The sequence below is a fragment of the Tiliqua scincoides genome, chromosome 5 (genome assembly GCF_035046505.1).
Source record: "Tiliqua scincoides isolate rTilSci1 chromosome 5, rTilSci1.hap2, whole genome shotgun sequence".
NCBI classification, from domain to species: Eukaryota; Metazoa; Chordata; class Lepidosauria; order Squamata; family Scincidae; genus Tiliqua; species Tiliqua scincoides.
In genome coordinates, this window is record NC_089825.1 from 33,650,435 (window position 1) to 33,674,916 (window position 24,482).

At 39.6% G+C, this 24,482-nt stretch overlaps 1 protein-coding gene across 5 annotated transcripts in view; it reads right to left on the reverse strand.

The window, feature by feature from the left end:
- The window catches only part of SNX13 (sorting nexin 13), an 81,364-nt gene that overhangs the window by 32,620 nt on the left and 24,262 nt on the right, over positions 1-24,482 (reverse strand). For all 5 annotated transcript variants that reach the window (XM_066627413.1, XM_066627411.1, XM_066627412.1 and 2 more), the window contains exons 2-6: positions 11,148-11,260; positions 10,488-10,590; positions 9,220-9,309; positions 5,755-5,876; positions 3,090-3,211 (exon numbers count right to left, since the gene is read on the reverse strand). In XM_066627413.1, coding sequence (XP_066483510.1) covers positions 3,090-3,211; positions 5,755-5,876; positions 9,220-9,309; positions 10,488-10,590; positions 11,148-11,260 — 550 coding nt within the window. The remainder of the gene's footprint in view (positions 1-3,089; positions 3,212-5,754; positions 5,877-9,219; positions 9,310-10,487; positions 10,591-11,147; positions 11,261-24,482) is intronic.

The following is a 24,482-nucleotide window of genomic DNA, read 5'->3' on the forward strand; positions in this document are numbered from 1 at the left end:
TGATAGAAACAAGAAGACTTGAGTGCACCTTATACCCCCTTACCACATGATATAGCTATCACTATCATATATCAGATACTGTTACATCATTACACTTCTGCATTACTCTGTGTTAGCCATTACATTTTCATACTATGCGCACATACATCTGCTTTTCCTCACATGTGCGTCAATATATGCAAGTCTTAAGTAAAAAGTTTTAGAGTGCAATCCAGAGCACTCGTTGGGCTCACACAAGTCTCTTGTGCCAGCCCCGGAGTTTTGCAAAATAATGCTGTAAGACATGCCTGCTATGTCTCAGGAGTCAGGGAGGCTGGCATGAGGACACGAGTCACCTCCCTTCATGAGATTCCAGTGGTCAGGGGTAAGTTTGCAATGGCCTGAGGAGGGTGGGACTGGCCTCCAGCACTTAGCCTGGATCCTAATACCCTTCCCAAGCAGCCTGGTCTTATACTGGGCTGCTCAGATCAGTACCAAGTACTACAGTGGCAGGTGCCATGCAACATGGGGTAAGGGGAAATAATTCCCCTTACTTCAAGTTGTGTGGAATCTACTTCCTACTCTGTGGTGGATAAAGTGCAGGCCAGCTGGCCTGCCTGTTCCAGTGCAGGATAGGATTGGGCTGCCTCTCTGTATGATAATTACACTTTATGTTGCACTGTATGTCTGTTTCATGCTAAACAAACGCTCCAAGATTCAAAGCCAAGAGTTAGCAACAGCAAAAAATCTGGTCCTTATGCTTAGTTGAACTTGGGTAGCAAACAATGAGTTTCCGTTTTCAACCTTTATTTATACAGTACAATTGTGTAACATTGTAAATGATCCAATCAAAGAGCAGTAAGACTCATCTGACCAAGTTTCAGGGACTGTCAAGGAACTGTCATAAATGAGCCCTCATTCATGGCAAGGCTTAAGTTAAGGTAAAAGAGATAGGAAGGGAAAGAGGAGGTGACACTGAAGTGGCACTCCTGGCCAGAACATCATTCTGCCACCACCAGATATGAGTGTTATAGACACAGACATGGTCTTGGGAACTGGCAATGAAGCCAACAACCTCAAACCCTTAGTACCTGCCCAATAATGCCAACCCTTCATATGAGCCCTGGATCTAACTTGCCCAGCAAGTTGTCCTTGTTCCACCCATACAAAGGTGAGACTGTGTTATCCACGGGTTTGGTACCTGCAGATTTCAGTATCTGCAGGTTGGATTCACATGGAGCTTCTGGAGGCAAGGAGAGCTGTACTCTGGAGGATATTTTCTGCGCACTGGGAAGTTACACATAAGAGCCAGAAGCGACCTTCAAGGCCAGGGGTGTCCTCATGCTGAGAACAGCTGCATCAGGCCAGCATGGGCTCCAGCAACTTTCCAGAGGGCCAGAGGCTCATTGGAGACTAGGGACTCCCCGAGGGCTGGTTTAGGAGTCCTCAAGGGCCACAAGTGGCCCCCTGGCCGGGTTTTGGGCACCCCTGTTCTAGGTCCTCAAAACACTCTCCGGAGATGTCTCTGGAGGTGAGATAATCCTCACCTCCAGAGAATTACAGGTCCCCCAGAACGCATGGATTTCATTATCTGAGGCTTCCTAATCTGTAGGGGGTGGGGGGGTTCCTGGAATGGAACCCCCGCAGACAGTGGCATCACTAGGGTTTGCGTCACCCTGTGGGGGAGGCCAGCACGTCAGTCCAATGATGGACCTTTTCCCATCAGTGGACGGGGCCACAACCCGGGTTGTGGGTGTGGTGATGTGCCTGCTGGTTTTTTAGCCATTTTTTTGATAGAATATATTTCAAAGTGGCTTGTTTCATTGCATTCTGCAGTAATTACGCATATAACATGATGGCATTATTTCTATAAATCACGATTTTAGCAGTTTTGGTTACTTGGGGTGTCACCTCCCCTCAGTGAGCATCATCCCTCCGGGGGCATCACCTGGTGTGGGCTGCACCCCTGCACCCTCCTAGTGACGGCACTGCCCACAGATAATGAGGGTGGTCCTGTAAATACATTCTAATAGAACTTCCAGGACATAGTCAAAGCATTTTTAAAAAATCAGCTCAGTTAAAGTTCTCAGTATTTTAATAACTGTCCAAGTTAGTTCTGGTTCAGATAATTTCAAAAAGTGATTCAGCAACTGGTTCAGACATATTCCATGCAGAATATCCTGGTTGCATCGAAGGTCTATGATTTCATATAATTATTTAACACTTAAAATGTTTTTGAGTTGTTAAAGGATTTGGGGTTATTGTTTTGTTTCCTTACACAAACGAAACGCACACAGTAAGATAAAAAAAATCCCAGTAAAATAAAACAATCATACAACTGAAAGCAGACCACCTGATTATTGAGCCATCAATTTTGAACAGTCTACCGTTTTTTTGAACTTATGGCAGAGGTGAGCAATTTTTTGCACTAAGGGCCACACTGAGGTATGAAAATTGTACAGAGGGTCATGGTTGCCCACTTCTCAGTGTATTAAAAATCCAAATGTGAGTGTGCAGTTAAGAAAATGAAGATTTCAGAATTCTTTCCTTTGTTCATTCAGTTCTCATTATCTTAGGTTCCTGGAAACAATTGCAGATAGCAAATTTGCAGATAATGAACAGTTGATCCTATAGAATCATTTACAAGAGGCATTGTCCCTGCCATCAGAAGAATCCATCAGAGAACTTCAGAAGCCCGCAAAGTGCAGTAGAAAGTGCCAGAAGGTCTCTGAATGCTGCAGACACCTTCCAAAGGCTGCAAGGACCTTCAGAATGACACCTGCAACCAGCGCAGATCCCTTTAAAATGCTTCTGCTGGCCATTTTAAAGGGGTCTGCATTGGTCACAGGTGCCTTTCTGAAGATCCCTGCAGCCTCCGGTAGGTCACTGTATAACAGATAATGGGAACAGAGACACAGATAATGAGAGAAGACAGCAATTTTGCCCTTCACAGGTAAGTGAATTTGCATAGAGAGAACTGACAGTATATACTTTTTTAAATAAAAAACTGAACACTATGGAAAACCTAAGTGGGAGCTACCTAACACAAAACGGTTTGTAACATTTTGGTTACAAAAAACAAAGGTCACATTAAAAATATCAGGCATTACCTCCCATCAGATCATCTTTTTCTGTTATTCTTTGTTGAGCTTTTCTGAATAATCGAAGATGAGTAGCAAAATGATCTACAAGTCGGGTAGTAAAATAATGCTGCCAATCTATTTCTTTTGACCTTTCAAAATAAAGAAAATCAACATTGGCAAAGTGTTAAAAAGCACTACGGCTGCCATCCTCTGTGTGCTTATGTGACAGTAAGCACCACTGGACACAATGGGATACACATTTCTGTAAATATGAACAGAAAGACTATAATTAATTTACACTAATTCACTCTGACATTTTGATTTAGGCTATAGTATGTTCAACAGTTTCCATAGTGAATACGGAAAAAAATCACTTCAAATATTTAGATAGCTCATGCTGGATTAGAACACTAGGTGGCAATCTTACATGACTGTCAGTTCAATATCCTTCAAGACAAAAAAAACATTTTGGCATTTGGGTTTATAAAGAGGGTTTGATATCTGCTAAACTTTAAGAGCAACAGAAGAAACAATTCCAGCTTGTTTTAACTAGAATGAGAACAAATCACACTTCGGTGAGTATGTATGTACCAGAAAACTGGGTTAATGAAAAGTTGCAGTGGAACTTTTTACTCCCTGACTCTAGCAGTGCATGGAGGAAGAGTGAAAATGAGGCTCACCATGGCTTGCTCTCTTAGTTCTGATCCATGGTTTTGCACTACATCTGCACTGGGCCCATGTGCTTACAATTCTGAAAAATAAAGCATCTAAAAAATAAATGGGAGTGTCTTACAGTGGATGTTAACTTTCCTCTTTGGACAGTAAAATATATAATTGGCCAATTATATTTTTGTCTGAAGTTACATAGTACTAAGAGGTGATGTTAAATTCCTTTGTGCTTGCAAAAATTCAGAAATGACCTCAGAAACCTGAAAAGGGAGCAGCCCAACAGTTTCAGGAAATGCAAGGTCACACTGCTAACTGGACAAAGAAGCACCTTGTAAAGTTGTATACAGGTTGAGTCTCAATATTCCTCCATTCAAAGAACTCACATGGATGGCAAAAAATGCACTAAAGCAAATCAATTTAAAAAACAAAGTCTCTTTGCTCCTGTGATTTAAAAACAGCCTTGCTGACCTATTGTAATGCACACAGAAGCAATTAGTCTCTCTCCAGGTGCTTAGGGTTCACTAGGAGGCAGCAATTTCTCCCTTCACCAGGAGTGCAGTGAGGAGGAAAGAATGGAGAAGGTGATAATCACTGCCATTTAGCCTTCTTTCACATGCTCAGGGGGTAGGGAGGAGTGAAGCCTGGAGAGAGAATGATTGATGGATTGTCAGCCGGCTGCCCTCTCTTGCATTAAGGAGGCTATTTTCCTTTAATTAAAGGGTGAAAAATCCATGGATAATTAGGTTATAACTGTAATCACTTGCATGACTGTCTCTCTACAACATTAAAAATCAGTTTTTTAAACTGTGATTTTAAAGGGATGGATTTTTCCCCTTCTCTAGGGATCAGCACATTCCTTCTCATTTGCAGTGGCCATTCATGTTGAGTCAAATCCGTGTATAAAAAATTAGTGTATAACAAGGTTGGACCTGTACTCATTTAGCAGGGAGATAGCAACTATCCCTCTTCATCCCTTTGCAAGTTACTGATTTCATTTCTTTGCAAGTTACTGATGCCAGTACAGGCATGCCCTAATATCTGCGGGGGTTCCATTCCGGAACCCCTTGCAGTTGACTGAAACCATGGATACTAGCAAACGCCCCCACACCTTCCACTCCCCTTGCCTCCAGAGGGTCATCTGAGCCCAGCAGAGGCCACAGATGTCTGTCTGTAGCCTCTGTTGGGCTCAGACTGTGCCCTAAGATGAAAAAAAAAATTGCTTCCAATTTTGCAAAAAAAAAAGTGACAATTTTTTCATTTTAGGGCTCAGTCTGAGCCTGACAGAGGCCGTGGATGTCCACAGCCTCTGCTAGCTCAGATGACCCTCCAGAAGCGAGGGGAGTGGATGGTGTGGGGGCGTTCACCAGTGTCCATGGTTTCAGTTAACTGCAGGTGACTCCCATTTGTGAACCCGTTTAGGGACAAGGATGCTATTTTAATCACTTCATGAACTACTTGAGCTTCAAACCAATATATAAATACCCTCAATAATAATAATAATAATAATAATAATAATAATAATAATAATAATAATAATAATAATAATAATAATAATAATAATATTGCAAAGAGTGTGATTTTTGGCTTAATTTCACAAGTGGTAATAGTTTGCAAGTGATACTTTTTTTTAATTTCCCCCATCATTTCCCCTTAGCCCCACTAAGAGTTTCTCTTGAATTTTTTTTTAAATGGTTACTTTTATCCAAAGATAAACAAAGATAAATTCTCTGAATATTTGATATAAACAAACACTTGATACCGATATGAAATTTTATATATTCATTTTCAGAGCTGGTTTAGCCTGACATTGGAAATACTCCAATTTAAAAAAAACTCACTTGTTGATTAGAGTTGGAATACAAACTCTAAACATGTGAAACCATGTTACAAGGTATTTATTTTTATTGAATGTATCACACAACACAAATACAGAAAATTTTAATGCATTTTGAAGTCTACTGCAATAATTCTAGGAAAAACCTTTCTGAACATGCTTTAAGCTGTGCATGAAAAGAAATCTTACCTAGCAGAAAACTGAATTAGTGCATTTTGAAGAGCTTGTCTAATTTCAAGAAGAAAAGACTCATCATCACTTAGTGTGTAATACCAGTACTGGACATAGTCTCTCAAGGAAAACTGGATAACCTAAATCATAACAAAATATTAATAAAAAATACTTTCTACAAACATTGCTTAGCAAAGACTTTCAAAAATCAATCCCTAAACAATGCACACAGAGTTAACATTCTTCTATTGTGCTGCACAAATGTAGACCATCTTTCAGAATCTGTGAAAACCTCAAACGGACACTGATCACTATACTGAGAGCATGTTCCATGTACACATCCCAGGGTTCTCTGACGGTAGAGCAGAGAACAGCTTAAGCTCACAGTTCTTCACTTTCTGTAGGTAATAAGTCCCAGCATGTATAGACTTCAGAACTGCAGCGTAAAAATCTACTTAACAGATAACAGTATAGGCTCAATACAAGCCCAACTTAATCCGGGTTCTTGAAAATGAGTTTTAGAGAATCTTTTGGTTCATTTTAAGCCAGGGCAATAAAAGTAGCACATAACTAATCTGCGCATGGACAGGAAGGAATTTTTATGGATGACAGGGAAGTAGACAAAATGCCATCCCTGAGCCCACTCCATAAACTCTAGCTCAGTGCAACTTGAAAGATGGTGGGGATGACAAGAAACTTGTCATGCTGCAATGTCGCCACCACTTCTGTGTTTGGAGGGCATTTGAAAGCTTCAAAATAGTGATAAGAGCATCAGGGTGGGCAGGAGGACTTTTCCCAGAGCATGGTTTTTGCACACTGTGGCTCTGCCCAGGACACTGAGCCTCCTTGCCATTGTTTGGAGGTTCATGCGGCAGTCTCTCCTGCAAGGAAGAAGGCAGTCCACAACATTCCCGGCAAGTACATAGTGACACATACTTTGGGAACTGCTCCTCTAGCTCAGGGGCATCCAAATATTTTGGCAGGAGGGCCACATCTCTCTGACACTGCGTCTGGGACCGGGAAAAAAGAATTTATATTTCAAATTTGAATAAGTTTACATAAATGAATGTATTAGAGATGGAACTTATATGAATGAATGAAAGTCTTGTAGTAACTCAGGGCCTATAAAAGGCCTACAAAGCAAGGTTAGCCTTTCCTTCACTGCCACATCACAGATGTGAAACAGCAAGAAGTGGAGGGAGCCCTTGTCAGGTGAGAAGTCGAACAGTCATCCCCATGCTGAGAGCAGTTGTGTCAGGCCAGCATGGGCTCCAGCAAGTCTCCAGAGGGCCAGAAGCTCATTGGAGACTGGGGGCTCCCTGAGGGCCAGATTGGGAGCCCCTGAGGGCCACAAGTGGCCCATGGTCCAGGGTTTGGGCACCCCTGCTCTAGCTCATTGTATGTCTGCACTACATTAGTGTACTCCTCTAAAGAAGCAAATCTTCAAAAGTGAAGCAGGAATAAATGTAACATAGCGCCTCTATTAACCTGAAAACCTACAGTAGGAGATCCCAGCCAGCTAGCCGTGACATAAAAACATTACTGAAGGAATGTTTTTAAATCTTTATCTTTTTTATCGCATGGCTACTTTGCTTTTGATCTTAATTCCATTGACCTTAGAATTATGCAACTATATAAAGGATTAAGCTTTCATTAACAAGAGTAAGATTTAAGATTGCACAACACTAGAAAACTGTGTGAAAGAAAATGAAATCCTAAACACTTCAGAAGACAGTGAACAAAATTTAAGGCTCCAGATATCCAGCTAAACTCCATAATTGTTTAGGATTGATGTCCAAGACTAGAAGGGAGCAGGGGATGAAATCAAAATACTCCCAAGGCAAGTTTATCCATGTATTACCCCACACAACACTGTCCAATTCCTCTCTGTCCTCTCAAGCATATGCAACATTTTTTAAAGAGTGGTTATGGAAACAGAAGCATTTCTCCTATAGTGTCTATAGGAGAAATATGCTTGCATATTTTGGAAGGTCTACAACTACACACACACGACATACAAACAGAAAAAAGAAACAAGCACTACATAATGGGTCTTGAAGACAGTCACATAAACACTTTGCTCCAACAAGGACTTCTGCTCAAAAACCTTAAGGTACTTGCTTTGGTGGTGGGAATGGGATATTTATAGTAGCTACAAATTGTGTTTTTTCTCCTACAATTATGTCTCCTCAAAGCTGGAACATGCTTGTCCTTTCAATAGTCTGACTTTACACTATTGTAAATTACACTCTAATTTTGTGGGGACCAAACACAGCATCAGCAAGACTTTCATTTCTCAAGAGTCAGAACAAGGGCAACAGGCAAAGAAGAAAGTATGATACATATACAAATTCAGGAAGCAACAATTCTATTCTAGGTTTTGTTTGCAGTTCTGCTGTTCTGTGCCATCTGTTTCCGGTTATTTGTATTAACCATGTTTGTGGCCAAGATTATAAGAAAGTATAACTCACATTCTGCCCCTTCTATCCAGAAGCACTAAAGTGTAACCAGGAGGTACTAAAAATACTTCAGAGTGTAGTTTTATAATGACTGAACACTATAACGGCACATTTGACTTCAGGCTGGAGAATTATGTGAGAAGAGGAAGAATCAATATTGGGGATAGATAGTACTGATATCCAAAGTACAGGCACCTCAAAGCTTAAGGAAGTAGTCCCACTGTAAAGTCATCAAATTCTCTGGAGAGGGACAAATGCCTCCATATGATACTAAGTACTACAATATATACGTAGATTACTTTCCAAAACAGACATTTGTGGATAGTACACTGTGATTGTGTCCACTGAAGATACAAAGAGTGCAGATGTGAGTCTCTTAGATTCGTTGGAAAAAATGGCTTGAAGTGTCAAATTGTCCAATGGAAAGTAAATAATGAGCAAACTAGACTACATGGTATTTAAGCCATTTCAGCCCAACAATGCATATATGCAACAGGAATCAAATGTGTACACCTGTGAGTCAGGCAAAAATAGGTTAAACATGGTCTCTACCTGGCCAACTTCTTGCCAGAAAGAATGCGGGTGGGAGTCAATTAGTCTACTGCGTTCATTACATGCTACCTAGGAGGAGGGAGAGGCCTGGCTTGTGCCATAATAACCTGAAATGTTCTCTACCCAATGTAATAACTTAACAGGCTCAAGATAAAATTGGTTTATATAAATCGGCTCTAAAATATAAGCGAAACAAAAATTAAGAACGTTGCGTACACTAAAGAATGTACATAATATGTCATCTATTGCCTTTTATTGTTTTAAATATTAATTGCTAATTGCCTTAATGCAATGGTTGTTCAAATAGAAAGGTGAGGAAAGTATTTTAAAATAACATCTAACCTACTTTATATTTTCCAATCCAAGTTTCTAGATGATTCTTCCACCAAAAAATACTAACAATACTTTAGTAATTAAGGTCACAAAATATCTCACCAATGTGTCTAAAAATAAGACTTTTTTTAGAACTCACTTGCTGTAGAGGTTCATCAATTATATAGGCACCGGTCAGTCTCCTATCAATCTTAATAGGTTTGCTTTCCTGTTTCATTTCTTCTATGCACTTTAGGAAAGATTGGACATTTTTAGTATATAGATTCCGCAAGATAAACCTGTCTGTTTCACAACATAAAAATGCTTTAGTTCAAAGTCCAAAATACAGTAGCTGCAGTCATCTTACACTGGCCTTTTCTTATCAGCAACCCCTTGCATTGCACTGCAGACTTCTCAAGTTAAAAAAAATACCTTTGACATGGCAAGGGATGGGGTCTGCTGTTAAGGGGGAAAGCAAGTTGTGTTAACAGCTTTAAGCTGCATGGTTTTCTAGAACATGCCCACTAAGTGATCCTGTACAAATTTAGCTTCCATAAGAAGACTCAGCATCTGAGTTTCAGATGTAATCACATCAGGAGTGAACACGCCCCCCCCTTTTGCATACAATGGGGTAAACAAACAAACAAACTGATGCTTCCATGGGATTTCTCACTGTGTCTGAATTTGGAAAAGGTTAGTTTGTTCTAACCCCACTTTGGGAACAACCAAGATATCAAATCAAGATCCCACAATGACAATCCTGATTTGTTTTAAACTGGGAATAAAAGCAGCACAGTTCAGCACTGTTTGAATCCAGTTTAAGTATTCTTGCTCTATGCAGCCATCTTCTAAAAACTCCACTAGAGAGTATTCTATATTGATCAAAACTTGTTTGTCTTAACATCTTTAAGCTGCCAATCCTGCACACATTTCCTAGGGACTAATCCAATGAGTCTTATTCCCAATTTGACATGAACTGGATTGTACAGTTGAGCATCTAAACCAAAGCACTGGAGGTTTTTGTGAAGTATTTGAAGCAAATGGGCGTGTAGTTCCTTTTTTCAGTTTAAGATTAAAAGCCAACTAAATCACACTGAGAAAACCAGGCATGAAAGGTTTACAAGTGACTGATCTCATTTCTAAAATATGTCAGAAAATGACTTATAGTTTAAATGAAAAAACCACACACAGAAAAATTATTGGACTTCATTTTTACATAATTTTTATAAATCACCATTTGATACTAGTCATTCTATAGTGTGTTACAATTGAGAAAATCAAATAACTGTAAGAAAAAAATGTATTAGCAGCAGGGTACATTAATAGCAGAGCTTTTCAAATGAAACTTATTTTCTTAACTGAAAAAGGAATGTTTCATGATCAACATAAAGAAAAATAATGCCAGAACATTTTGTTCTTGTTACTTACCTGAGCAATCCCAAATGATGTTGGAGGAAGAAAGGAGTGTTCACACTGTTCGAGGTACTTCTCTGAATTCGTTTTTCCAAACAAGAGTGTTACCACAAAGCCCCTTTAAAATGTAATAACACAGATATAAGCAGTAATTAAAATGGACCAGCAATATTCATCAAATAAAATGGGTTCATGGAAATAGATAAACAAGCAAGGCAAAGATGATTTAGTTGTAACTAACTCAGACCAAGTCTCAGAGGAATACATATCTTAAGTTACCTTGGTAGTTAGAAACTACCTGAAGTTAAATTCGGGCCTCAGCATAAACAAGGCTCAGCTGAATATTTTGCACATAATAGGTAATGTCTAACAGCCAAAGTCAAATACACTGAAATCATTACTGAGATGTTCGACATCTTGCAGAGAAGACCAAGCAGTAACTGTTAATATCACAAAGTAGCTACAGCAAGGATCTGCATTAGTGTTATGTAGCAGGTGTTGGGCACTTAGTTAAACAATCCAACTTGCTGAATACAACCTCTATCTTTGAGTTTATATGATAATTTTGAAAGAGGATAATTGTATGAAGATACTACTTCTAATGGCAGTGCATCATTTTAATATTTTTACATAGACAAAAGCATCAGAATCAAAACACAAAAAGGCTATACTTACCCACCCACAAAGCAGAGGATATAAATTGCAAGGTAAAATATCGCAAATGGTCCAAATGTTATTAGGAAGAGCACAATACCAAGACTTCCCCATCCCCATATGGAAAGACTGGTCTGGAATAAATCAAAGAATGAGTAGCTTTTACTTTCTATATCTGATAAACAGCAAATAGTAAATCTTTTTTTAATAATTTAACAGCGAATGTATTAATTTCTACTGGTTCCTGTGCTTGGAACAGAGAGAAAGAAAATTCTGTAGAATTTTCATTTTAACTCATTCATTTTAACTCAGTTCAGCACTCATCATGAACAGTGTTAAGCAAAGCTTACATGGGAGGAAGCTGCTGGGAATACACACGAGAAAGATGGGAGAGTGTACTATCCTGTGCTTCCTCTTACTCTCTAAACAGTCAGTCAGTCAAAGTTTAATTGTGGTTACCGTAGGTCATTACAATAAAAGATCAGTAAATTACAATATGTCCATAGGCTAAAAAGGGGGAACAATTATGAACATCATACAAGTAAAATCAACTAATAAAAGAAGAATAAAAACATGGAATAAACCACAATATCAAAACCCATTTATAAGGGCTTACAGCTTAACTCAAAATTGACCAGAATAGAACCAAATCTAACTTCATAGAAATAAAATAAACCCTGGCAGAATCAGCTCTATAGAATAAATTAATTTCCCATAAACACAATTGCTATACTGCACAAGATTTTACATAATTTGAACGGATTTTCAACGCTGCAAGAGCAAAACTAGCCACTTTTAGAGTGATCCCCATGTCAGCACCTACTGAGAGGCAATAAACCTGAGCTACTCTCTAAACAGAGGTGCCCAAACTCCAATCCAGGGGCCATTTGCGGCCCTCAGGGATGCCCAATCAAGCCTGCAAGGAGTTCCCAGTCTCCAATGAACTTACTGGAGCCCACGCTGGCCCGACATGACTTCTATCAGCAGGGCCTGCTAGATCTCTCGCACAAGCTGCAGGCTGAGGGCTACTTCCACTGCTTGCTGTTTCATGTCTGTGAAGCAGCAGAAACAGTGAAGGAAAGGCCGGCCTTGCTTTGCGCAAGGTCTTTTATAGGCCTTGAGCTATCACAAGACCTTCATTCATATAAGTTCCAGCTCTAATATATTCATTTATGTAAATTAATTCTTTTTTCCAGCCCCCGACACAGTGTCAGAGAGACGATGTGGCCCTCCTGCCAAGAAGTTTAGACATCCCTGTGCTAAAGCCTAGTAGTAGTAATGGTTGAACTGTATCAGGGAGAGATGAGGCATCATTTCTTCTAATGTAGAATTTAATACCTCAGTCAAGCACAAAACTTGGAAGTTAAAGTTCTCTAATTTCAACTGAACTTACTTCCATACATAGAAGGCTTTTGGGTTGGTGGGGACAGACAGGGGCCAAGGGCCCAAATACTCTGGAGGGTCCACAGGCAGTCCCCTGATGCCCATAAATCTTAAAAATCTAGAATTGCATTTTGACTCTAGATTTAAAACTCTATATGCAGCTTGCATAGAAAAAATGTAACTCTAGATTTCAATTAGTCTCTGGGAGAGAAAGGGAACAAATGTTGGCTTGGCACTTGGCCAAGATGTTCCAAGTGGGGAGTGGAGACTGATTATGTGCACAAGACTCCCCAAACTGTCCATTGGCAAAGGTTCTAGGACAACCTGGCACTGGCTATTTCCATGTTATGTTTAGAAACAGGGTGCAGTACATTTTTAAAGGGAATGTTTTCTTATTTCACCTTCTAAAATATTTTAAGTATGTATTCCTTTTACGTATTCCATACTGTTTCTTTTATGACATTTAAGAAACTCTAAGATAACACACAGGCAGGGTAATATTCTTACAAGTGAGTTCAATGAAAGGGAAAGTCACTCCTTAAATGCAACATACTCCTTTTCTGCTGTTTCCCCCCCCCCCATTATCATGGGGGGAAGGGTGCAATACTGTGCCACGGTTTATACTAAGTTTGCAACCCGGTATTTCTACCTGGTGTTCTATAAAGGAGGTTGTTTCTTTTAAGTGTGCTAGTTTATTGGACTCCATTCACCTCAGACATACAGAGCATACATACAGAGCTTTCTACAAGCCCACTAATTTTTTTTTAAGGTTCTGACACACCAACAATATATATGTGGTGGCGGCTTTTTGTTTTGTTTATAATTTTTCCATCATGGCTTGGAGGATTATATCATTAGTATATATAGTGAGTTCCCCTCAGCCTCCTTTAATGCAGCTCTTTCCAAATGCCTTTTTACGTGCAGGATTTTCCACAACTCTTAGGTCTCTTTGAACAGGTGACACCTGTTTCTATATGTTCATTGCCAATCTCAACCCCAGCAGCCCTTAGATGACCTGGAAAACCTATATCATGCCTTTCCCAAAAGTTATTAGAAAATGCTCTGCAACTAATAGATGATATTGTTAAGCTGTTAAGCTCCACTGGAGTTCCAGTGAAGGAAGTTCTTGCATAGGCTTGGCTTTTCCTAAAGCATTCCTCAGTGTTCAACAAATGTAAAGTTTTCCACCCAACATCACCATGTCATCTGTACATTAAGATCCCCACTGCCATTCTTAACAGCCAACCCTGTGCAGAGAGCAGATAAATTTCTGAGAATGTGACATAAATTCTTAGCAATCTAAATCCAACTTCCAGGACATCACAATAATATTCCCCAATGCCATGAGTGCTAACAACTGACAACTTCCCCCATACTGTGAATCTCTAACAGCAGCATAAAATGCCTATAATCTTTGCACCAGATCTTGTCATGATTCCTCCGACAACACATCCATCACAACCCATCCATGTTACCAATTATCAAAGCTTTCACTAGCAGGACCTCCGCTCCCACATAATTTTGGCACAACAGGATAATCAGTTCCTTGCCCAAGAAATGGGTCTCTTCTAAGGGACCTCATCCTCAGCTTGATGTCTCTCTACCCAAGGCCATGATTCTCTAATAGCAAGAGGGCAGACAGCATGCAGTGAAACTTCTCTGTCAAGTTCCTGAAGATTTCATCAACAAAGCTCTTGGCTTTTCCAGTTTGGCTTCCTTATCATTTATTCAAGTTATGTTTTGCCTGATTTTAAAACAAAGTTCTCAATGTCACTTACGTATATTTTGTAACACACAGAATCCAGCTAAAACACACATGAGCACACATACATAGGGAGTGAGAATGAAAATCAACAGAAAATAACTCAACAAGCCTCTTCTCTGACATTAGAAACTAATTATACTGGGCACACAGTCATACAACTTCTGTTACACAGGTAGAACCATACATGCAACAAAGTGCAAAACAAACATGGAGGAAAGCAATTTACTAGTCTTGCCCTATTGTTGAATTTGCACATACTTCTCTCTTGGTTTTGCACCTTTTTTGATAAATAAAATACTAAGAAGAAAATCTAACTTTTCCAATTGTTAAATTGCATCAAAACATATTGTTCGTTAACAAAGCTTTCAGAAGGCATTCGACACTTTCAGAAGGCAGAAGACTTTCAGAAGGCATTCGACACGGTCCCTCACCAAAGGCTACTGAAAAAACTCCACATTCAGAGGGCAGGTCCTCTCCTGGATTGAGACCTGGTTGAAGACCAGGAGAGTGGGTGTCAACGGGCAATTTTCACAATGGAGAGAGGTGAAAAGTGGTGTGCCCCAAGGATCCGTCCTGGGTCCGGTGCTCTTCAACCTCTTAAATGACCTAGAGACATGGGTGAGCAGTGAGGTGGCTAAGTTTGCAGACACCAAACTTTTCCGAGTGGTGAAGACCAGAAGTGATTGTGAGAAGCTCCAGAAGGATCTCTCCAAACTGGCAGAACGGGTAACAAAATGGCAGATGCGTTTCAATGTCAGTAAGTGTAAGGTCATGCACATTGGGGCAAAAAAATCAAAACTTCACATATAGGCTAATGGGTTCTGAGCTGTTTGTGACAGATCAGGAGAGCGATCTTGGGGTGGTGGTGGACAAGTTGATGAAAGTGTCGACCCAATGTGCAGCAGCAGTAAAGAAGGCCAATTCTATGCTTGGGATCATTAGAAAAGGTATTGAGAACAAAACAGCTAATATGATAATGCCGTTGTACAAATCGATGGTAAGGCCACACCTGGAGTACTGTGTCCAGTTCTGGTCACCGCATCTCAAAAAGGACATAGTGGAAATGGAAAAGGTGCAAAAGAGGGCAACTTAGATGATTGCTGGGCTGGGGCACCTTCCTTATGAGGAAAGGCTACGGCGTTTGGGCCTCTTCAGCCTAAAAAAGAGATGCCTGAGGGGGGACATGATTGAGACATACAAAATTATGCATGGGAAGGATAAAGTGGATAGAGAGATGCTCTTTACACTCTCACACAACACCAGAACCAGGGGACATCCACTAAAATTGAGTGCTGGGAGAGTTAGGACAGACAAAAGAAAATATTTCTTTACTCAGCGTGTGGTTGGTCTGTGGAACTCCTTGCCACAGGATGTGGTGACGCCATCTGGCCTGGATACCTTTAAAAGGGAATTAGAGAAGTTTCTGGAGGAAAAATCCATTACGGGTTACAAACCATGATGTGTATGTGCAACCTCCTGATTTTAGAAATGGGCTATGTCAGATGCAAGGGAGAGCACCAGGATGCAGGTTTCTTGTTATCAGATGTGCTCCCTGGGGCATTTGGTGGGGCCGCTGTGAGATACTGGAAGCTGGACTAGATGGGCCTATGGCCTGATCCTGTGGTGCTGTTCTTATGTTCTTAAAGCAACTGACCCATATTCTGGCATATTTTTATACAGTAGTAGCTAATCCAGTGGAATTTTATCACAAAGATACCTTTTCATTAGGGCAATCCTATTTAGGTCCTTTGTTACTGGATTTCCTGGTAGCAACCTGAGCAAGGCTACAATACCACACATCAGATACACATATGAAGTACTGGAATCTTACAAAGCAAATCATAAAAATTTTGTCACACTGTAAAGAAATTGGGGTGAGCAACTGAAAGCACAGAAGGACTTCAGCTTAGTAACCGTCAACATTCAAAGTGCAAGCATCCCAGAGAAACTGGGTTCAACATCTCCAGTGAGACCTAGGTAAGGTTCCTCAGAAATGCTTATGCTGAATATAGGAAGTATGGCCACATATTTTAAAAAGCAAAAGAAAGGAAAATCAAAATGTAAGGTAAATGTCACTGTCAGAGTCCAAGACTGGAGAAAGATGCTGGGAAATACAAAGCAGAAGAGAAAGCAGTTAGAAGAAAGAAAGTGAAAGCCAGAAGGTGATGAGCAGATGGGCAAAAAGCAGACACAGCCAACAAGCACAGCCAGGTGTGAAATACCCAGGGTTGACCTGTCCTGCACAGATTTATAACCAAGGCTAGATCACTACCATATCTGCTTTCTGAATGGGTGGGGGCAGGAATACCAACTTATATCAGTCCAGAACCACATTTTATGTTTTGAACAGCTTCAAATGGTTGCTCCTTTCTTTAGCACAAAAGATTCTACATATATATTGAAAATACAGGCCTTCCCCCTCCCCCAAATCCTGAGCCTTAGTTTTCCAGTAGAAGCAAATGAAGCACAGGTGTTTCTTACTTAACCAATTCTGGTTAAGCATTTTTGCTTAATTGAAGAACACAGATATGCAGGCAAGCAGCCTGCATGCTAGAGGGAGACGAACCAAACATTAACAGGAGAGGAAACTCTCCTGCAACTACTGACAAACTAACCCCCTAAAATTACACACACAGGAAAATCAAGGCAAACCTATACCCAGAGTAACAATCAAATGAAAGAAACACCATTTGTTTTATTTTTCTTCACTGAAACCAATATTATGCATATGCCAAATAAGAAAAGCTTAAGAAAAAGAAGCTCACAAAAGCACTGAGCAAGCACAGACAATTTTCATGAATGCCTAATATGGGGCATAAGTACAACAAATGTTAATTATACACAACTGCATAAATGATTGTATACAGATATGGGGTAGAGACAAACATGAGAGAGACAGCGTTATGAACGTAGTGTGCTTGGAAATAGATTTAGGATCAGAATGCTAATCTCTCAAAACCACATAGCTAGTCAACATGAAACTGAGGCATGGCTACTTAGACTTGTTAGAAAATACAAAGTTCACAATCCAGTCGTTCAACAACTTCACATACCATTAATTTCAATAGAAGATTGCTTAACACGTGTGATTAATTCTTCAGTTGCACTCAGTGGGCTCAGAAGTGCTGAACACTGAGTGCATCATGCTCTCAATGCTTATATTGATGCAAGATATGCTTCAGAAGAAAATATAACTTCATATATGCTAATATATGCTTCAGAAGAAAATAAATGAAATTTAACATAAAAGAAATGAAAGTTAATCTCTGATGCATCAGGTTCTATAGGTTGGTTATGCAGATAAGTTTTTGAACATTGACAATCTATTTCGAGAGATGTTACACTGTGAAGATTCTCGCTGTCTGCTACTGCAGCAATCACTGTAAAATGATAGCAACTTTAAAAATATTGCAGGGATATGCCTACAATGCCCAGATATATTCCTCAGGACTGTGGGTATACACATGATAAATTTCAAGGAAAAGAATACAGGTTTCAGGAGATTTGTTTACTGATTAAGAGAAACATCCACTGTTAAGTACTAATAATATTTTCATTGTGTACTAATATTTTCATTATGTAATATGGTTTCAGACAATAAAGGAATTTTTAAATTCTATCTTGACAAGCCTCTACTCCTGTCATAACACCAGTTTCTCAGATTCTGATTAGAAATATCGGAGATGGTTAGATGGGAACCCAGCCTTGCAGGAAGATAAAAAAAGTAGCACACCATTTCTGGAACTTCTGTGCAAAATGTCACCATGCAGTCTCCATCACTCAGGGAAACAGAGGCATATACAGTACAAAGTTGCAAACCACCACTTCTTCCTAGTGGTCATTTATATTGGGTCTGTTTCAGAAACCAGCAACTACCAGGAATGAGGATTAAGTATCCAGGAGAATTCAGCACACTGGCCTCTCTAACAAAAGCCACATCAATTTGCTCCCAGTGCCTGAAAAATTGCACAGTGCTATACAAGACAGAGCAAGCAGCTTTTTTTTTCTGCAAGTCAGACAACTCACAGCTAAGGGAGGAAGCTTATTGTAGAAAACACGAGATCACTAAAAATATAGCAGGTGCTCATATGAATCAAATAATCTCTTACAAAGCATAAGCAGAAACAAGACAACTTACACTAGTGCAGGGAAAAAAACATGTTGCCAACATATACACAGAAAATGAAAGGGGGCAATATTCCAGAATAGTTGCAAGAACTTTAAAAGAAGTTGCAGAAGTGGGGAAAATTGTTAAAATAGTTGTTATCATAGCTGACTTTTCCCCAATAGTAACTGGACTCTTCTCTCCATTACATTACAGGCTTAAGTCAGTAAAAGAGATTACTGTATTTGATAAGGACTCTACTACTCTACTGTGAGATGGGAAACTAAAAAATAGTATGCAAAGCAACTGTATCAAATGTTATGTAAGGAAGACATCAGTGCTCGCCAAAGGTGGTCAATACTGCCCTCCAAGCCTAACCTAATCAACCCTTCACCCCCTCAGCCATGCAACTTTAGTTACACAGACACAGTGCAGTTTTGGCCTGGGTTTTATAACTTCAGGCTGCAGATGTGCAATTGGTATTCTTTTGTGCATGTGGCACATCAGGCACATCAAACCTGGCATGCTAGTTTTCCATGCTAATGTATAATATATGAGAGAGCATTCAAGTAACGCCCCACTTCAGTCAGAACTGGTCTAGAGCAATTTAAAAAAAGGATGATTCCATGAATTTTCCTGATCTGTTACTCCAGTTTCAGTATATACACAGTTTCAAGTACTGGGACAGACCCAGAGGTCTGAGGTAGAGGATGCGATGCTCACTGGGGGTCAATGCCCAGAATAAACATAGCAGCATCCATTGGCCTTACTGTATTAGTTCTTATCAGACTGTAGATCAGATGTAAATAGATATATAAATGTTTGCTGTGCAAGGGTGTGTGTATATGTACACACAATTCCCATGCTAACTTGCATCCATTATCCAGTAGGAACCTGTTTCTTCATCTCCAGACTGAATTCAAGCCAAGAAGTAGATATCATTCAGATGTATAAGAACATAAGAACAGCCCCACTGGATCAGGACATAGGCCCATCCAGTCCAGCTTCCTGTATCTCACAGCAGCCCACCAAATGCCCCAGGGAGCACACCACACAACAAGAGACCTGCATCCTGGTGCCCTCCCTTGCATCTGACATAGCCCATTTCTAAAATCAGGAGGTTGCACATACACATCATGGCTTGTAACCCGTAATGGATTTTTTCTCCAGAAAATTGTCCAATCCCCTTTTAAAGGTATCCAGGCCGATGCCATCACAACATCCCGTGGCTAGGAGTTTTTTATGTAGCTTTTATATAAGCAGATTACTTCTATTATAGAAGCAGTACAATACTAAAAGAGTTGGGACATGATTCAAAGTTAAGCATTTTTACGTCCCATTGATTTCAACAACAGAGTTAGACAAATTCCTAAAAGTCTGACTGTAAGTAAAGACTAAGTGAACAAGTGTGACCCCTTTGCTGGATTGTGTGCATATTTTATATAAAAAAAAGTATAGTCAGACCAATATGTTAAGCTTCATACTTTGTACTGCTTCAGCAACGACTACACTGTTAAATCTGCTTACTGTGTTTGTTTTAAAATTTACATTTGTTCATCACTTCAATATTTCCTTATGCCATCATTTCCTTCCTCTCAGCCCTAAGGCTCCCTTATGCAACAGGATAAACTCAAAATGACCCATTTTTCTCACTAAAGGAGAAAAGAAATTTGACACCAGTCAGCATTTCCTTCACACAAGACTTACACTCAAAAGTAATCACACAAAACTTGCTGCTGCCAAAATGTTTTCAATTGTCATTGAAACAGTCATTACTATAGTTCCAAAACCTAAAGAGCCGTTATTTTTAAGTTTTTCTTAGATTTTACTGCATTATTAGAAATACGATTTGCACATTCTGCAGGCAGAGTACCCGGGCAAGAAGGATTTAGAATAGTTTAAAAGAACCCCATTTCCACTCCCAGGAATACACAAATGGCACAATGAACCACTGCAGTGCTTCCCAAACTCTTACAAAGGAGTTGAGAGCACTGTAAGTTGTTACGGCAGACGGGGAAGGCAGTAAAGTGATGCCTAGGATTGCACTGCTGCCAGGGATGGGAGGGGGATTTTTTTTACTTACATGCAGCCAGCACTGCAGTCTGGGGGGTGCGGGGAGCAGGGCTCCCTGTACCTGCAAAAGTGTAAAAAAGGGGGGGGAATGGGCAGGGATGAATGCTCCTGTGGTTGGTCGGTCATGACCCACCAGTTTTGGGAACCATTGGGAAGTGAAGTCTGGGTGCCAGTTCTATAGCCCCTCTGCACAAGCACAGAAGGAAGGATTCAGATATGAGAGGCACACACCAACCTTCTCTCTCTCCTCCCCCTCTCTCTCCTCCACCCTCACTGTCAATGGCCAGTTCCTATTGAAACATAGTGGCATCCTTGACAATATTAAGCCATCTTGTGCAAACTTGACAAAGTCATGTGGTAGTTGGTAAACCACATTCTGCAAATTTCAAATCCATTAGGATGTTTTAATGCCATCTTTTATTTGGCCTTCCTCTTGGTCTTTCCCCACTACTTTCGGCATTATATGCTTGCTTGATTAGATGAAAGTTGTCCATATGCAGTATACCAACCTTCCGTGTCTCCTTATTTATATCCCCCCTTTCTCATGCCTAAGCAAATGATGGCTTACAAAGCTCCATAATAAAATTTACAGTGTATCACAAGAGTAAGTAAAAACATGGCCGATTATGGTTTCCCAGGAGAAGCCTGTAGTGGGAATGGGGAACAAACTTGGTTTTGTAGAACCCAAAAAGAATTGTGCAGTACAATGCAAGTCAATTACACCCTTTGTGTTGTACTTCAATCTTTTCCATTACTTATTTTTTAAAGTTGTGCCTTCAGTTATACCAATGAATAGTATTCACAAGTTATTTTCCCTTGAGAATTAGAGATTTAAAATGAAGATCTAGCACTTCATTTACATAACTTCCCTTAAGAAAACTTCACACATCTGATTAATCCTACCAACGAATTCTGATATGTACACTAGGCTTTATGTTACACTATAACCCTTTATGCTGTAATTGAGGTAGTATAAAAATATATTTCAAAAATCCTTTTTATACACCAGTTTATACCCCAAAACTGGCCGTTTCACATACAACATTCATTTACTGGGACCTACAATATATTAAGTACAGATGGGGGAAGGATCTGCATGCTTCAAGGATCACCTTCATTAATCAAATACACATTATCCTTGAAGGAAGTCCTGTGTAAGTATGCTCCAAGAGTTCTCGTTCACAGTGAATTCAAAACAATGAGGCCAACAGAAGTGAAGAGAAACCAGGTGAGATAAATGATTAACAGTAATTCAAGCAACCAGTAGCAATGCCCTAGAACAGTGGTTCTCACACATTTAGCATTCACTTTTTAGAAGGAAAATCTGTCAGGATTCACCAGAAGTGATGTCATGACCAGAATTTACATAACGAAGCAGGAAAATTTTTAACAATCCTAGGTTGCAATTCTACCCACACTTACCCAGGAGTAAGTCCCATTTACTATCACTGTAAAAAGAATATACATAGTAGTTTGTTAAATGTACAGGTCTCTAACATTTCCCTAAATGCAGTCACATATCATGGTAGCATCAAGTCTAATACATTAACAATAAAATATTGAAATGAATGGGGACCCACCTGAAATTGGCTCGCAACCCACCTGATGGGACCCGACCCACAGTTTGAGAAACACTGCCCTAGAAGGCCAACTGCTACAGCCACAAATTTTTGCATTTTTTAAAAGGTTCCTGATGTAAAAAATAACCTTTCCTGCTAAAAATAAAGGTGAAGAATAAATCTCCCCTTGACAACCTGGGACTTAAATGCAAGTCAAATTGATTGCATTTCTTCTGATGAGCTTACATTTTCCCAATAACCCATCCCAATAACAGTCTTATCTTGATAAAAGATACTGCTATTTTTCTAGCATTAACCCAGTAAATCATTATTACTGTCTTTGCAGTTGTCTTCATAGCCTTTCACTGTTCTTCTGACAAGAAACCTGCAATTATGGGGCTGGCTGGCTATGAATTCATTATCTATTCACTTGGCCTTGTTCTAGTCCTGTAGGAAAGTGATCTCCTTGTTTACTGTTACACTGTAAGTAGTGTGGTCAATGACTATCACTATCCAAAAGTAGAACTTGTGTTACAATAGTGCCTTTCAAACTTTCTGCCTTTAAGAACTACCGACTTGCCTGTCAGGGAATCCATGGCATCTGTCACAGACACACTGTACATTGTATATAGGACCATGGCATTGTATACATTGTATATAGGACAACCAGGCAATTGTCTGCTGGCAAAAGGTAATGTGGCAGCGGGGGTGGAACATGCGAGAGAAGGGGTGGATCAGAAGCATGAAAATGTGGCCAAATTTTATCCCTCTCTGCCACTTTTACACAGCTGGGTCTTGTGTCAGCAAATAGCTCGCACAAGACTGAGGAGTTCCATAGGGAGCTCCCTATGGGAGCTTTCTAAAAGGTTTTGATCCCCAGAGAACAAAAGTTAACAAAAGAAGGAGACCTCTTCAACTCCCCCCCCCCTCACTAAAGGATGTAGCCTGCATAACCTTGGCATGCCTGCATTAGTGGGGGGGGGGAGATTTAGATGGGATTGAGCTATAAAATCAGCAGCAGAGGGCAAGCTTTCAGAGAAGGTTATCTGCCACTACTGACCTTATCTTACTTCTCACTGGCAAGATTTCAATACCCCCCAGGGAAGTTCCCAGAACACAGTATGAAAGTCCTTTAAAACAAGTTAAATATATTGCCAAAGCAAACAGTTCACATCATGTCTCTTCATATACTATAGCATAATGCACTTCATTCAGTACCAAAAAGCAGAGATCTAACATGGCAGGCTGTGAATTACTTGCTTTAAGAATACATATATCAAGCTATACCTTTAAACAGAATAGACAACTATCCCTATGAATATTTACACAAAGAGGAAGGTTCCAACATTGGATTCCTGAATGCAGCAGAAGGTTGAGCTACTATAACGACTGTCATGACATGCAATATCATTTTTAAACTCCAAAGCAAAAGGTGCTGGAGTGAGCCATGGTGCCTCACTCCCTATCAAATAGTAAGAAGGTTGAGCAGATTGCTTGTTTGCTGTTGCACAGGCATATAAACCATCACACTTGCATATGGATTTTACATAATTTTCTCTTCCTTCTCCAGCAGTCTTCCTGGGGAGTATATGAATAGATTTTGCTAACAATCTGTTTCCACTTACAAATGTACTGTACTTTATGATGAGACACTAAATATAAGCCACCTTCTTAACCACACTTTTTTGAAATAGATTCCACTGAATTCAATGACACTTACTTCAAAGAAGAGTGTAAACACAAAGAAAAAAGCATGTCAAGAAAGTCAGTATGGCACAGTACTGACAAAGCTAAGGGAATATTCAGATTTTTAATAAAGGCTGGAAACCTATTTCATTGACAAAATATACAAAAAATTTCCACACACCAAATTCCAGTCCGTGAGAAAGCGATGACTTCTTCATTACTTATAACTATTTTTACAATCATGCCTGCGTTTTAATTACTGGTTAATTTCATAACTTATAATTATACAAATGTTTTATTTCTTTAACTCCAATTTTAACACAGCAATTATTTGATTTAAAAATCTGTTCTTCTGATCAAATATAATTTTGAAATAAAAGCTGGGGAAAATCAGCTATTTACTCTATTTCCCCTTCCCTTTCTTTGAATTCTACCTTTACTACTTTAAAAGAAAAATAATTAAAAAACAAAAATTTTTATTAGATTTCAAATATCTTCATGTGTGAAAAAGCAAGTAGAAAGTGTTAATTACAGTACTTAAAAAACTTAAAAGCAAATGTCCCCTCCCGCAGTTGCTTCTCAGCAACTAATATGCAGAGGCATACCACCCTGAACCTGGACATAATGTGCCTCCTGCTGCAAGAATTTATCTAATCTTCCTTTTAAACATCTACCACCTCTAGTGGCAATAAGTACCATAAATTATGTGCCATGTGAAATACAGTGATGCCTCACAAGATGAAATTAATTCGTTCCGCGAGTTGTTTCGTATTGCGAAAATTTCA